This window comes from Amphiura filiformis, chromosome 8 (assembly GCF_039555335.1).
Source record: "Amphiura filiformis chromosome 8, Afil_fr2py, whole genome shotgun sequence".
Lineage (NCBI taxonomy): Eukaryota > Metazoa > Echinodermata > Ophiuroidea > Amphilepidida > Amphiuridae > Amphiura > Amphiura filiformis.
In genome coordinates, this window is record NC_092635.1 from 15,886,313 (window position 1) to 15,903,473 (window position 17,161).

Consider the following 17,161-nt stretch of genomic DNA (forward strand, 5'->3'; position numbering starts at 1 on the left):
AGTAAGGGTGGAAATGATTCAATTGATTTGTGAATGAATAATTTGGCATTGAATTAAATAATATTTACACAAGTTATGATTTTACCTGTAGGAAAACTGTTTGATCTAATATTAAAAGAACCAAAAATTGACTACTCATATAAAGACATGTATCAAAAGATAAATTGATCTAAATTTAGGAATTAGACAGTTATTATGGATGCTAGTGTTTATGTCCCTGAGATATATAATGCAAGACTTTGACCATGTTGATGCAATTGACGGACTGAGAAATATACGTCCCTCTTTACTAAATGAAGTGTGAAGCACCAACGTTTCCAAGTTATGACCTCGTCAGTCAGTCGGGGGAAACACACCCAATCAGGAACAAAATTGTGATCTAGGGGGCCTACCTCTTACAGCGAGTGAAGCAAGTCAAAAATTTTGGAACAGTTGGAGGAATTAAGACAGTCGCCCCCTGAATTTTGAAAACCTGCGGACGCCGCTGATGCAACCCACTAGTTCCTAGTAGTTTGTCTGTGTGTCATACCATTGCAAGGACTTAATAGAGACATTTACATTTTAGGTACGCCCTATAATTAATTGAGGATTCATCCGTACCATCTTTTCATTTGGAACATCTTCAATTTAATATGACAGTAAATGAAACATTATTATGTGTGATGACTGAATTGTCTAGTCCTCCTAACCTAAGTCATAGACTAAGACAAAACCTCTAACATCAAACATTCTGCACAGGTGCACTACCATTCAGTAATTTGCTGGACTAGGAACACCCTAAAACTTGTCAAAAGTTTGATTTTGATATTTTTTGGAAAAAAGCTTACAAGTGTGAATAAATCGCACAACAACCAAACATGGAAGCAATCTGACAGACAAAACCTGACATTAAATAACAGTACATGTACAAACGAAAGCCTACAGTAACAGTGTAGGCTGCCAAATTTGTAAACCATTTAAACATTCAAATGCAAGAAGTGTGTGTATGCTGGGACACAGTGTAGCCATACACATTTATGTTTTATTTATGTGTGATGATATGTGAATTGTAATCGCTATAAAGCAATGAGATAACAACATATTATGCATCCAAAATAGGTGAAACTGACATTATTTGTTTTGTGCATTAGTTTGTTTTAACATTTATTTATTTTAATTTTTATCTCTTTCTTTCTTTGTTATTTCAGGGTGAAATTGGTCCAATAGGAAGCATAGGCCCTCAGGTAAGGATTCATGCAGCACATCATTTTGCTTCTTTAATTACCGTATCCCTAATGTGGGCTTCTTGGTGAAGGGGGAGGAAAGAAGGAAGGGAGAAAGGAGACAAAGACAAAAGGTGTTTTCTCCAATCTGGTTTTGAATCATGGACCACTCTGGTGCGAAGCACTGTAAGACCAGGGCTGGCCAGCCATGAGTGTGCATGCTGCCTAGACAGTGTTTTGGTGTGTATTCGCCACTTGCACGGTTCCGCCATTATGCACTATATGCGGGGAGAGCCTCGAACTGGCAGCATACATGAAAGGAAGAATTACGTAACCTTACACAGAATGTTATATGACTGGTTCAATTCCCATTCATGTATGCTGCCAGTTCGAGGCTCTCCCCGCACATAGTGCATAATGGATGAACTGCAAGTGGCGTAATACATGTATGTCTCTGGGATATGTCTGCTCGGATGATTGCACAAACGGCTCATGTGGAATACTTGTGCTTGCAGTTACCTGTATCAAGTGAAATGCTCCTTGCAAGTATACTACATTTGATTTGGATTTGAGGCACATTAAACTTAATCATTATTGTAAGTCTTTATGAAATGGACCACATGTCACTTATGATCAGAATTACCAAAAATGTTCAAATTTCTACATGTATATGAGCATCAGCAGAAATAGATCAACAGAAATACTCTAATATGACTTATTTCCAATTTTATTACTGAATGTTTCATGATGACATACTTGTTGCTAATATACCTATCATATCAAGTTGAGGGTACAGCAATTCGGTAAAGGTACTTTTTGAAGCACAGGTGTTTTGTGGAAGTGATCAACCGGTACATTCTGTATCCTTATCAAGAATATGGATGATTATATCAATTACACTGTAACTTATATATGTCTGAGACATATGAACAATAAATTGTGCATATTTATGGTTATATTTTATCTTGTGTCCATATCTAGTTACACATTAGTCTTAAAAGTACACTAATATGAACTCTTTACCCATTGTACTATTTAAAAGAAGCATATGGCCTAGATAGAATATCATGAGTTCCCTTTAAATGTGATAAATTTGGGGTGAAATAAGGGCTATTGGCAAGCAGTTTTCTTTAATTATTGGTTAAATGTTGCACTCCTTTTTGTTTTCTTTGACAGGGGCCGCCGGGAGTGGTAGACCCAGAAATCGCATTACAAATTGTCAGTATAAAGGTGAGTGGAGTAACATCATATGGCAGATTGAAATCACATACTTTTATCAATCACTGAATAATTCAGGAAAGGTATTGGGGGGGGGGGCACTCACACACTTTTGCTTCACTTTCTTTTTTCCTATTCTGGTCTTCTTTCCTTTTCATTCCTTTCTTTCTTTTGAAAGCATCAGTACATAAGGATAGATTTATTTCAATTACAGTATAATTTGTACAAAGATTCTTGTCATTTGATTGGCCAATTAATTACTGTCGCTATTTTTAGCAGCAACAGAGTGCAATAGTAAGTTTTCCAGTGCACAAACGTACACAGTGACCACCTCGACTCACCACTTTCCGCTTCTAAAATAAATATAGTTTAATTTTTTTTCTAATTTTTTTTTTCCTGGTGATTTATAAAGTTAAGTGGAAGAAAAAGAATATATATACGAGTTATATAAAACAAATATTGAATGTTTTTATGTGTTCAATCTAACGAATATTTTCATTTGGTGAAATATGATCTGTTCCATTCAACTCAGCAAAGCCTTGTTGAATGGAATGGTCCATATGTACTCATAACCATTCAATATTTTTGTACTAATAACATTTTTTCAGGGAGAAAAAGGTGATATGGGCGCTCATGGATTACAAGGTATAAAAGGAGAAACCGGTACCCCCGGCAAACCGGGCGTTCAAGGAAAAGATGGTTTACCGGGCAAACACGGTCATAACGGAACAGATGGCTTACATGGAAGAGACGGTGTCCCTGGAATTGACGGCTTACCTGTAAGTATGCGTGTGGTGATGTGACAAGACTCGTGGATGCTTCTCATTGAATGCTAGGATTAACGTATAGATGATTACAGCTTTTGTTTGCTAGGGGTGACCTCTTGGCCAGGCAGTAGCATATAACCAGAGGAGGGCGGAAAGTATTTGCCCCCTCAACCAGAGCCCTGATACATTCCAAGATGGCAGTTTACACTAATGTGTATGGCAAATGGGCTTATTTTGCCCCCTGTAAAGGATGTTTCCCTCTTGCTGCCCTGTCAATTGCAAAAAGTTAGTTATGCCAGTGAGACCAACATCAATAGGTCATCAAATCTTGTCTAATGAATTGACAATATTGTAAACAAGCAAACAAATAAATAGCCAATATAACATGCTAATGGCAGGCCCGTACGCAGGGGGGGGCCCCTCCAAGTGTACAAAAAACCCCCAAAATTTCAGAATTTGCGAGCATAGTCCACTTTTCACAAAATTGCCCCTTGGGAAAAAGGTCCACTTTTTCAAAATCAGCACCCCATAAACAAAATCCTGCGTATGGGCCTGGCTACTGGTATCAAGATTTAACAATTGATTAAGTTTGGATGATTCCTGGGAGATAATCTTGCTTGGAAAAGTGAATTTTGATTCTCACTATTATTGATTTTGGTAATAGATAGCTCTTTTTATTACTGAACACCAAAACACAGATAGGGATGACACACTTTAGAATCATGGCAAATCCAAAGTCATTATCCCTGGCAAAATTTCTAATGGGCAGGATTGTCATTAGCAAACCATGTGTGTATAAAATATTTCACAAAATTAAAGAAAAAGGTAATGAAAGATCAATTTCCTGATGGGTTTAAGCATTAAGCATTTAAAGCATTCAATGTTTAGCATGTATGCAGTGTCTTGAAATGTATTTTGAATGTTAATTGCTTGTTCCAGTGCTTTTTGGTTTTGATTTCTCTCTTTTTTCATTGGAATGCGACATTTTGCATCTTGACTTCGTGAATCTTACTGTAATTTTCCTTCGACATGTTTTGTTTAATTTTATGTTTGTTGTTAGATATTAGAAACCTTTAAGCTAGCTTATTATTTTGTCATATTATTAAGAAGTTAATTTGCTCCATCGTGTTTTTAGACTAAGTAGGTAGTAAGTAGTGAAAGTTTATGTTTTTTAATATAATTTGCTTATCTCAGATTTGAGTTAATTAATACAATAACAGATAAAATATCATATGGCATATTAACTAAACCTTTTTTATTTGTTAAAATACATTTGATACTAAAGACTAAATGCTAGAGCAAGCATACTTTCTATGTAGTCTCTGCAAAGACATCTTTTAATATTCATCTGTATACAAAGCTCTTCAGCTATAAACTTATTCTCTGCATTTGCAGTAGAGCCTAAGATGCAGAAATGGAAGCTATATGTATGCATAGCTGCCATTATACTTTGATATTTTTATTAATTTGATACTTAATATTCAACATATTTATGCATGTTACTTACACAATCCATTACGATGCTAATATGTTGTGATACATACTGCTCGGCAAAATATTAATCATATATCAAAAGTGGTCATATCTTTGTTACTTTCGGTTTAATGGAAAAGTAAAGAAAAGGTCAAAACTATATATTTCTGTGTAAAAATTACATTTTGTTTACCTCTTTCTTGAATAAGTCTGTTTAAAAATACTTAAATGACTCGGCAATAAAAGAATATATCTTCATCAGCTGTCTCATGAAGTCATATTATTGTATTGAGATAACATAGGATTCTGCAGCACAAACAATTTCTTCCTTAGAATTATGTCTTTGATGTCTTCGTGCCATGCAGCTGAGCCCTACATAAAATGAGCAACTGCTGATAGACATATGTCTCTGTGCCACTGATCCCTGTGCTATCTAGATGCATTCATTGCAGCTAATGGAAATACTGGTACGTCTATGTGCCACTGAACCCTGGGCTATCTAGAAGCAATCATGCAGAAGGCACCTGATGGACATACAACTTTGTGCCGCTGAGACCAGTCTATCTAGATGTAATCATTGATGATGCAGCTAATGGAAATACGTGTTTGTGCCACTGAACCATGGGGTATCTAGAAGCAATCATGCAGAAGGCAGCTGATGGACATACGACTTTGTGCCGCTGAGTCCTATGCTATCTAGATGTAATCATTCATTCAGCAGCTATTGGACAAGGACTTTGTGCTGCTGAACCCTGTGCTATACAGATGCAATCATTGATATGCAGCTAATGGACATACAACTTTGTGCCGCTGAGTCCTATGCTATCTAGATGTAATCATTCATTCAGCAGCTATTGGACAGGGACTTTGTGCTCCTGAACCCTGTGCTATATATAGTAGATGCAATCACTGATATGCAGCTAATGGACATACGACTTTGTGCCGCTGAGTCCTATGCTATATAGATGTGATCATTCATTCAACAGCTGCAGGACAGGCAACTTTGTGCTGCTGATCATTGATATGAAGCTATTAATGGAGATATGTCTTTTTGTTACTGAGCCACCTAATTATACTTTAATTAAATCTTCTTTAGCAAGCAACATAAAAAGGATCAAATATGGCATTTTAGCCAATCATGTCAGTTTCTGTATGTTCAGACTTTTTCCTGGAACTTAAATTTAAATGGAGCTTCTTATATTTTCTGTTCTGATGTTTCTTTATAGTTATAAATAATTTGTGAATTTACAAAATGCCTAATACAAATTTGTCATTTTCAAGCTACTTTTGACACATTTCAAATAATTTCTGCTTTTGTTAGGATAACTGATGGCACCTTTTAGTTTCGAACTTCATTTCATATCTGAAATTCAAATTGGATACATAGAATATAGGTCACACAACATATAGCTCTTAATTTTGATAGCTTTCTGTTGCCCTTTTTGTCTCGCCTGAATGTTCAGGGAGAGACTTAGTAATCACTATGGTGTGTGTGTGTCCGTGTGTGTGTGTGTGTGGGCGTGTGTGCGTGTGTGCGTGTGTGTGTTGGAAAAAGCTTGTGAAGCAGCGTTATCTTGAGAACCGTAAGTGCTATGATGATGAAACTTTATAGGGGTAGCATGACCAGAGGGTGTCGACCTGATTAGATTTTGAGCGCAAAATATGGTAATTAAGTACCTAATTTGCATAATTTATGCGTAATAAGCAAAATACCTTGTGAACAGATTATCTGGAGATCCGTATGGGGTACAGTGACGTAACTTGGTGGGGAGTAAGCGTAGCCAGATGTTCTCGACCTGATTAGATTTTCAGCGCAAAATATGCTAATTAAGTACCTAATTTGCATAATTTATGCGTATTTGATGCGTATCAAGCAAAAAAACCCTTGTGAACAGCTTATCTGGAGATCCGTATGGGGTACAGTGACGTAACTTGGTGGGGAGTAAGCGTGGCCAGATGTTCTCGACCTGATTAGATTTTCAGCGCAAAATATGCTAATTAAGTACCTAATTTGCATAATTTATGCGTATTTGATGCGTATCAAGCAAAAAACCCTTGTGAACAGCTTATCTGGAGATCCGTATGGGGTACAGTGACGTAACTTGGTGAGGAGTAAGCGGGGCCAGAGGTTCTCGACCTGATTAGATTTTGAGCGTAAAATATGGTAATTAAGTACCTAATTTGCATAATATATGCGTAATAAGCAAAATACCTTGTGAACAGATTATCTGGAGATCCGTATGGGGTACAGTGACGTAACTTGGTGGGGAGTTGCGTGGCCAGAGGTACTCGACCTGATTAGATTTTCATGAGGTCAAAGGTCACATACAAGGTCAAAGGTCAACTGAGGTCACCAAATCTTTTAATAATTAATTTTCAACTGTGCATCACATATCCCAATAACAGCTTGATAGGTCATGTAATTAAGGAAATATGACGACTTTAAGATAGTCGCTTTCTTTGTAAAGTATAGCAAAGTAGCACTTTCAATGAGTGATAACTCGTAAAGGAAGCATCTTTCTGTTTTGATTTATTTGATGAAATAGTTCTTTGGTATTGCCAAATTTGATTTTTCAGCGCAACATACTTTTTCCAATTTCGTGAGGTCAAAGGTCACATACAAGGTCAAAGGTCAACTGAGGTCACCAAATCTTTTAACAATTAATTTTCAACTGTGCATCACATATCCCAATAACAGCTTGATCGGTCATGTAATTAAGGAAATATGAGCGACTTTAAGATAGTCGCTTTCCATGTAAAGTATAGCAAAGTAGCACTTTCAATGAGTGATAACTCGTAAAGGAAGCATCTTTCTGTTTTGATTTATTACTTTGATGAAATAGTTCTTTGGTTTTGCCAAATTTTTGGAAGGTCATTACGGGGTCATCCGAGGTCACTCAGGGGTCATCTGAGGTCAAGTTATTAAAAACTCGTATGGGCATGAAACTTGGTGGGTACAGTCATCATTTAAAGCCAAATTTTTGGAAGGTCATTTTGGGGTCACCAGGGGTCATCTGAGGTCAAATTAGTAAAAACTGTCGTATGGACATGAAACTTGGTGGGTACAGTCAACATTTAAAGCCAAATTTTGGAAGGTCATTTTGGGGTCACCAGGGGTCATCTGAGGTCAAATTAGTAAAACTGTCGTATGGACATGAAACTTGGTGGGTACAGTCAACATTTCAAGCCAAATTTTGGAAGGTCATTTCGGGGTCATCTGAGGTCAAATTAGTAAAACTGTTGGATGGACATGGAACTTGGTGGGTACAGTCAACATTTAAAGCCAAATATTTGGAAGGTAATTACGGAGCCACCAGGGGTCATCTGAGGACAAATTAGTAAAAACTCGTATGGGCATGAAACTTGATGGGTACAGTCAACATTTAAAGCCAAATTTTTGGAAGGTCATTTCGAGGCCACCAGGGTCATCTGAGGTCAAATTAGTAAAACTGTCGTATGGGCATGAAACTTAGCACGAGGTGTACAGTCAACATTTAGAGCCAACATTTTAGAAGGTCATTTCAGGGCCACCAGGGTCATCTTAGGTCATATTAGTAAAAACTGTTGCATGGGCATGAAACTTGGTGGGTACAGTTACCATCGGCCAGATAATCGTGCCCAGCCGATAACCGCCAAATTCATTTACCTCTCTACCAACAGTTATCGCAAAAGCAGGTGGTCACAAAAGCAGGCGAGACTCGTGGTTCGAGAACCGCCTTGTTCCTCAAGTAATGGTACACATGGTCTTTATGTATAATACGAATAGAGAACACATTTTTCAACAGTTGACCAGGCATTTTGTATTTATGTCAAATCTAATTTCCTTTTCAGATAAGGAAATCCTAAATGCTCAAGCTGTGATAAATAAGAAATGTCATTAATTGAGCAGTGCGCTCCTTGACAGTACTTTAGACAGAAGATTAAGTGAGATTTGTTCTATGCCATATGTGTGAATCAAAAACATACTGCTCTTAGTTCAACCATGTATTATAAGGAAAGTCCAGAGAGGCAAATAATATGTTCAAGATGTCATATTATTTTATTTAAAACATGTTGGCTACTGACATGCAGATGAAGTAGTAGATAAAATATAAAATTGTCAGGAAAAGGGGAAATTACAATGAACAAGTTGGAATTACTTTAGATGAAAAAAAGAACTTGATTTTAAAATAAGAACAAGTACCATCGTTCTTCAACTTGCTTCATTTGGTCTTGATAGCAGATATGAACAATTTTGGAATTTCATGTGATTCATAGCTAGTCACATTAAAATAAAGAAAATAAATGACCTACAATTCTATTGAAACCAGATTTCTGTATTTATCAAAATATTCTTTTGACATCAATTTGACATTCTGGGGAAGGGTGAAAGAACCCAGGCTGGGCAAAGGAAACCTATGAAATGGGGGCAGAGAGGGAGGCATTGAAAGATCCATTCATTTTATGAAAATAACAAATGTTTGTTGTCATTTTGAAAATATGTTAACAATATCAATGTTCTATGGAAAATATGTGATAATCTGGCGCTTCTGTGTGTCCAGGAGATCTTTTCTTTCTAAAAGTTGATGAATTAAACAAAATGCTCCTACAATTGAATAATTTTATAATGTTCTAGTAGGTGATTTTAATGTCTATATATAGTAATTGAAACAACCAATCTTTTTCTTGATACTTGAAATTTGTCCTTTAATTTGTTTTTAATTAGGCCTAAATTCTAGTTGGTGTTTTTCCCATGACTTGCTATCATTTTATATTATATTTCTGAAATTATTACCAATCGTTTGTCTTCCATGCCTTAGTAGATTTTAAGTTGTTAAAATGCTTTTAAATTGTTTGCAACTTATATGACCTATTTAGTAAAACTTTGTGATGTCTTTACTAGCAATTGCTCATAATATGCAACACTTTATAGATTAAATAGCATTTAGCCCAAGGCAGGATTGGCTAGTACATTAGTAAATTAGAAATGATTATTAATGTTTTTATTTTAGTTTGTTGTAGATAGAATTACTCAACAAAATCTAGATATTAGAAACTAATATGCTTTTGTTTACAGGGTACAAAGGGTCAGAGAGGAGTGGAAGGCTTAGAAGGTTTGAGAGTAAGTTGACTGACTCACCCTGTGCCTAATATTACAGGCCTAAAAACACATTATATAACCGGAGGATTGCAATTGCATGCAACACATAGTTCCTTATTTGTTATTTTTTCCATAGACAATGCACAGGATCATGTCAATTTTAAGTTTCATTCAATTTGTTGTAAAAAAATCTATTCACAAAATTTCTATATACTATAAAGTGACGTCTTGGCAAGAGTTGACAGTAGTGTTTTGTAAACAGACATGTCTGCCTCTTCAATATATAGAAAAAATTGCAAATAGAACTATGATTTATGACAGAAGACACAAGCGAAGACATGTATGCTCAAATTTTACATGTCTTCCAGTAAGTCATGCCTAACCAAGAGGTATTAAAGAAGTCCCTTGCAGAAATTCTATACAGCAAGAAGTGTATCAAAAGTGTATCAAATTTCATCAAGGGACATGTTTCAAAACTGGTTTCAAATGGCATGTCTTACTCTTTTCTTCAAAAGACATGTTGTGCATGAAGACATGACTTTCTGTGTCTTTCATTTGGAGATACCTTGCATAAAGATATGACTTTGTATCTTCCTGGACATGTTAACAGGACATGTCTTAGATTTCCACCAAGACACATGATTCTATTCCTTATGTTTTTGTATTGTTGAAGACATGTCTGATTGCAAGTCACTATTGCCAAGACACACTCAATTTTTACCATTTCATTATTTCTCATTTTAATCAAATTTGTGACATAAAATAAAGCAAATTGAGTCATTGTCAAGCCAAAATCATGTGAGATAAAAATTGCCATACTATGATCAGCTTGTAATGGGCAGGACTCATAACATCTTGGATTGATATAGAATGGTGTACACTGTGCTGGGCAGATACACGAACTGCGCCTTGCGTATTGAGTGGCTGACACACTTGTGAAATTTTGCATGCATAAGTTAGGACTTTGTTGACATGCGCAGTAACAAATGACTCGATTTACTTTATTATGCCACATTTGTTTTATTTATTTATAAAAAGCCATTATTTGAGAGTGAATTTCAAAGAGTAACAGATATTTCCTGTGTATTCTCTAAGTGGACATTATTTTCAGATCCTGATCCCCCGGTCTGAACCCCAGCACATTCATTTATTTTTTTCCTGTTTTGCACTTTTACTGAACTATATTATCTGATGTTGACAACATAATAGCTGATAATAATTAAATACTATTTGAAAATTGCTGCTATTAATTCACCTATAAGAAAGTTCTTCTATATTCCTCACACCATTTGTATGGATAATGTGTATATCACAAGTTGCGATGACAAATGAAAACCCAATTTTAGAGTGAATTTTATTTATAAACATGGTAACAACATAATGCTTGTCACAATCTTGACAACCCCAAATTATGTGGAAACATCTTTTATCAAGCCAGTTAATAGTTTGAAATTTTGTGTGTGTTTTGCTACTAAATGCAGCGAGTATGTTAAAACCTTGGCCATTAGCAAAATGTTGAGAATGAAACGGCTGGGTTGGTCACAACGTGAAAGTTCACACACAAACGTTGGACCATCATACTGACCCTTATTCCACTGTATGTCAAATCATAGACTGTAGGTTTTTTGGGCAGTGATAACCATATCATATTTGCCAGTAGTTGTGTTATCTTAATTGTTGGATCTCCGGAGTTCTATTATATAGTATGAAAAAGAAATTGTTTTTTAGGAAAACATCAAGAGAATATTTAGCTTTGTGCATTGTTATAATTGAAGTAAAAATCTTTGTATATAGTTCTTTTTCCACCTAATGATTACTTTATATTACCAGCATGTTACGCATGTATTTGAGATTTGGATGTACATGTATATATCCTTGTTTATACTCACATTCCCTCCTTTTGCAGCACTCCCTCTATATATTTGGGCCACACCCTTACTTAAGCAATTGTACCTGCCCCTTCCTCACTGCTGTTGACAATGTCTATAATGTTTTAGATGGTTTGACCCCATGCACTGTTCAGCAGGGTTTGGCTTTTACCTCCATTCTTTCCAACTACTCCTGTGGTTTAACCCCACCTCATGTATAAGTAAGTATACAGCTGTTCCACAGGGCTGTTCCCCACCCCTTATTTGCATCACATTTAAGTTCTATGATTTGAGTGATGGAAGGAAGGGTTGAGATGGTTAGGTATCATGGTTCTCTTACCTAAACCTGAAACATATTTGTTGCATGTGGTTCTTGTCCTGTCTCACAGAAATAGACAAATACACAGGTGTCTTTTCTTTCCATTGAGCTCATTAACATATGGTTAAAGACAAGACAAATGACAGGGCCCATCTTACATTCCATATCAACCTGTACCACAGATTCCAATTTTTAGTTTCCAATATTTTTTTATTTTTTGTTGCATGTTTGTTTTTGATTCTGTTTTAATTGTTTTTGTTTGTTAACTGCCAGAACCCAAATTGAAGCAAGAATTCATTGGTTTGCAAATCAGTTTACTTTACTTTGTAATTTAGACACAAAGAACCAGTGAGCACACAATACTTTGTGCATGGGCGGTTGCATGACAATTTCTTTTTTAAGTTTTATTTTGTGCAACATTTCACAAGATAAAAGGTGACATACATTCTATCCAGGTCCTTAAAGATAACACACATCAATGACCACCTGAGTTTCAAATGCTTGATATTGCTGTTTGAAAAGATCAGAGTTTTTCATGATTGTCAATTCATTTACTGCCTTCCTCCCCCTCGACAGGCTAAATAGTGGAATGGTTCAAGTTCAAATGCTAAATAATCTGTATAATTTTGCCATTTGTATGATTATAAATCTACATCTATGAGATTAAAGAGGTTAAACCACAAGAGCTGCAACTTTGTATAGCCCATATGTATAACTATGAGCAATGTGCCATATTGTATTGTCATACATGAGGACTAAAATAGTGTAACACCAAAATCTTTAGCAAAGACCCAAATGAAAGGACAATTGACATCTTACCAGTAAAGCTTTGCAAAGGTTTGCACCATTCAATTAGTACATAAAATGGGCAGCCTTTTCAAAAACATGCTCTAGTAAACAAAGTTGATCAATGGTGAAACATTCTGGTGATCCACTATTTGTCCCTACTTGAGCAACATACAAAAATATGAAAGAGTCTAGGCTCTCTCATTTTCATTCTCTCTCTTTGGTGTTAATTGGTTGACGGTACAATAGGACATTTGTGACCCGCTCCCACAAAACCAGACATAAGTCACTAATTTTGAAAATTGAGTTTTTGATGTCATCATTTAGTATAGGTCTTCAGCTTTCATTTGATACCAAAATTATGTTTCTGGGACATGTGGTCCTCATTCTACGGTCTTTCAACAGGAAGGGGGGAAGCAACACATAAAGAAAAGGCAAATGCAAGAAAATGGCTTTAAAGTTGTAAAATGACATGTTTAAGGTAATACACTATTTTAAAGTGTTGCGATTTGGTAGTTCACAACATCTTGCGAATGGTAATGAGCTTTGGCAAAAATTGCATTGCTCATTTCCTTGTGAGCGTGTAGAAGAATTCAAATATCACAGAAATAATTTTGTAGGTCCTGTGGTTCTTGAGTTATGTTGTAAAGAGGGCTGAAACAACAACACTTTTGTAAAATTTACATAACTCATTAACAACAATAAATTAAGCAAGTTTTCAAATTATATAATTTGTAGAATGAACTTTTGCAAAACATCAAGGTGTTATTTGTCAATAATTTATTGATCTAGAGAATGAAAATTGATTTTTTTGGTTGCTTCGACCAACAACACCTCGTCTACCCTTAAGGACTTGGTTTGGCTCAGAAAATGTTAGATTTGGGTGCATTAGACGTAAAAGAATATTTTGTTTTCAATGGTAGGTTAAAGTAAACATATTAAGGAATCAAAAAATAATAAAAACTGAAAAACAAAATCTGTAAGGTTTTTCACCCCTTTCCCAACTTTGACTTGCCGTATCTCGAAATGGCTGAGTGCGACTTATGGCAGGTTTCGTCAGAGCAGGTCACATATATTCCAAGTTATATTTTTGTTCTGGACTTGATCCCGACCCATTGAAATCCTATTCTTTATACTATTTGCTGTCGTAGTGTGATGTTAAAATCGATCTTTGCAAGGTCAACTGGTTCACGCTATCTGTGTTGAGAACCACAATCAAAATGATCCCAACACAAAGTCAGTGGGTTGCTAACAGGTGTGCAAACCAAGTCATGAACCACTGCCAGTAACTAAGGTATGACATTTTCTCTACGACAGCAGATACAAAACAATGGGAATATACTTGATTTAAAGTAATTGTTGGTTTGCTTGCAGCTCTATCTGTTACCTTACTCATATATTTTGCATGGTGTATATATATCTCTGCTAAGGTATCTGGTGTTTTTGACAATGATACAGAATTTCTTTGTATTCTTTTGTCTTGTATTCAGGGTTTAAGAGGTCTTCCTGGTCCACAAGGTCCACCAGGATTAAAAGGAGAACAAGTAAGTCATTGTGGTTTGATTTTTTTCTAATATAATACTACTGTTCTTAGCAATATTATTATTGTTGTTATTGTATGTTATCTGTTTCAGGAGAAATGTAGCATCACACAGCCGGGCACACAGCATCAAACATTTAAATGTTCCACTTAATTGCAAATTTTTTAAAAATAATTTTGTGTATTTTGTCCAAAAACTTGTTTGTACTATAAACTAAAAAAAAAGGTAATGGTCAGGATGCATATGCTTATTGGTAAATTTTAATTGACACATGGAGACACTTTACAAGATACTAAAGAAGTGGATATACAAGGCTTTTGACAGCTTTCCGATTTCTTAAACCCTGCTAAGAATCAGAAAGTCCAAGTTCAAGTACTCTGTTGTACTACATGTCCGGTTACATTTCTAACAGCAACACCCAAGAGAAAGTCAGGAAACCCCAAACAATTTACTCTGCTAGTTACTGTTTTCATATTCCATTTCATTTTTGTCTCAATTTAATTAGCTCTTTCTGTAAACGGCATGTAGAACCACAAGTATCTGTCAACTCTTATGTGTAATTCTTGTCAAATTGTCTGCATTCGTTAGGTCTTTAGCTTAGCTTTTACAAAGGAAGACTGGAAAGACAGCGTGGTACATGCATAGTGCTGTAAGACCTAGTCCATATGGCCGGCATCCTGTGAGAATCATGGCCACTGACTGAAAAGATTTCCCTTTTTTCCTTCCACTTTCAACACGTCTAGTGCTAAGTGATAGTAGTGTTTCTTAGATGCAAAAAACATGATGGTCAAGTGAAGAGCAAACTTTTAATAGTCGCAGCTGTTGTACCAATACATAAATGCCCATCAAACTTCCAAACTAGTGATATGTTGGTGATATGGGCTTTTATAGCAGCAAAGAAACTTACTCAGTTCTTGGTCAAGATTTTTGTAGGAATATTATGCCTTTTGTGAAAACTTCTTATTATTAAAGGATCTTTAGATGGAAAAAAAATCGAAATATTTTGGTGATAGGTGAAGCAATCTGAAGTTGCCATATGAAATCACACTCTGAAAAGCCCATATCAAATTTGATTGGTTCATCTGATTTAGAATCCTACTCAAATTTGAACCAATGTATAGGTCAAACATTAATTTGAGAGGGATTCCAGATAAAAGTGATCTGGTTCCAAATTTCATATTTAATCTGGTTTCAAATCAGTATGGCGGGGGCCTATGATCTTGGCTTTTTTAAGGTACATGATTCCATTGTTAGTTTATCATCCGTTATTGATATGTTTGGGCAATACACTATTCCAATACAAAATAGCTGAATCATTAATGTGTGCATTTTATGGGACATTGATGGGGAGCTTTTTGATATAAATTTGTTAATTTTCAAAATTAAATGTAATGAATCACTGTTTGGTTTCAATTGATACCTGGTGCCATAGTATATTATACAAGAAATGCGTAATGTAGGAGGAAGGAAATTAAATATCAAAAGTTTGATACACTGAATCTATACATAGGGACCAACTCTTTAAAGGGTTCCAATCATAACTTGGGTCTGAGTTAAGTGGTGCACCTTGCCTTGTTCTTTCTGCTAGCATGTAATCCAGTGGTGCATTAAAAATGTTGCCCCTTCAGATTCTCGTTTTATCCATACCATTTGGTAAGTCAATGGGTGGGGGGAAGGGTAATGTTTCCCACAAAATGTTCGTTTTTTTGTCAGGAGTAAATCGTTGGATGTACGCCTGGAGGAACTTATGCTGACCATCTTTCGCACTGCCACTACTCCTGGCAGTGCCTACCGCTATTCCTAGCAACTTACGCTGACCAATTTCCGCCGGGTGTACGTCAGACATTGTGAACACAACTAATTACTGCTTAGATCCCGGCATTAAAGGTTAAGGATTGGGATCTCTTTAATTACCTCTGGTTGCCAGAAAGCATTCATTTTATTTTCATCATATTGGCTTCAATTCTAAGAACACACACCACAAAGCCTCAAATCCTGATGTGTGAGCAATAGTAACATAGCAGAAGGCAAATCTCATGCATTGAAACATCTCAGCTCCAAACTCCATCTGTCACATTGACAATAGCATATCAATATCAAGGGAAGTACTAAATCAACTCCAATTTTTACTCATCTCAATTCAATCCAATTTAGCAGACAAGGTGATTTGCCAAATGATTACTTATATTGAATCACTCAAGAATCGTACTGGTAAACCTGGTTTTGTTATAATTCTCCTAATTCTGTGTGCTTATGGGCAAACTGTCACTCAAAACAAACCACAAACAGCAGTGTTTTATTTATTTTTATTATTACAAAAGTTGATTTGAGGTATGATGGTCCAGGAGATTTCTTGGTAGACTAGATACTTGTAACCTGAAGGCAGACAACTAGACCCTGGATATTGCCATAAGCATTGTGGTCCTATCGGGCAGGTGATGATGAGCCACCAGGGTGAACCTGCATGGTCCAAAGACCAGACTGTTTGGTTCAGACTGAGATGTGAAGGTGCCTGTAGATAAAGACCTCACTCACCCAGGGATGGCACGGCAAACCTAGCCAACCAACAAGTTGTTAACTCAACTTGCCTTAGGAGAGTAAGAGGAGTTACCTATCAGAGGTAAAGGCCTATTCAGTGATTTGCTCATCTGGAGGATCGTAAATGCACCTTCGTTTGTGTCATAGCCTGATAGTTGCTGAACTGAAAGCTCTGTATTAAAGACAAAATTTGTCAATACCACTGTTTTCCTTAAATGACAATTTTAATTTTGTGCACTTTCGCAGGGATCACTGAATGGCCCCTATAAAACATTTGTCCATTGGCATACTGCACTGGGAAAAGTTCCATACCCAGTAACCCTAATCTGCAAGGGGTGTTTAGGTGGAATTTTGGTGGAGGTGTTGTAT

The 17,161-nt window shown here is 36.1% G+C and overlaps 1 protein-coding gene across 5 annotated transcripts in view; it reads left to right on the forward strand.

The window, feature by feature from the left end:
* Positions 1-17,161, forward strand: part of LOC140158688 (uncharacterized) — a 191,081-nt gene that overhangs the window by 135,257 nt on the left and 38,663 nt on the right. For 4 of the 5 annotated variants that reach the window (XR_011859816.1, XR_011859819.1, XR_011859818.1 and 1 more), the window contains exons 7-11: positions 1,188-1,223; positions 2,379-2,432; positions 3,029-3,199; positions 9,717-9,761; positions 14,204-14,257. Coding sequence is in view for 1 of the 5 variants with exons in the window: in XM_072181871.1 (XP_072037972.1) it covers positions 1,188-1,223; positions 2,379-2,432; positions 3,029-3,199; positions 9,717-9,761; positions 14,204-14,257 (360 nt within the window). In the remaining 4 variants the exon portion in view is untranslated. The remainder of the gene's footprint in view (positions 1-1,187; positions 1,224-2,378; positions 2,433-3,028; positions 3,200-9,716; positions 9,762-14,203; positions 14,258-17,161) is intronic. The other variant, XR_011859817.1, reaches the window with a different exon arrangement.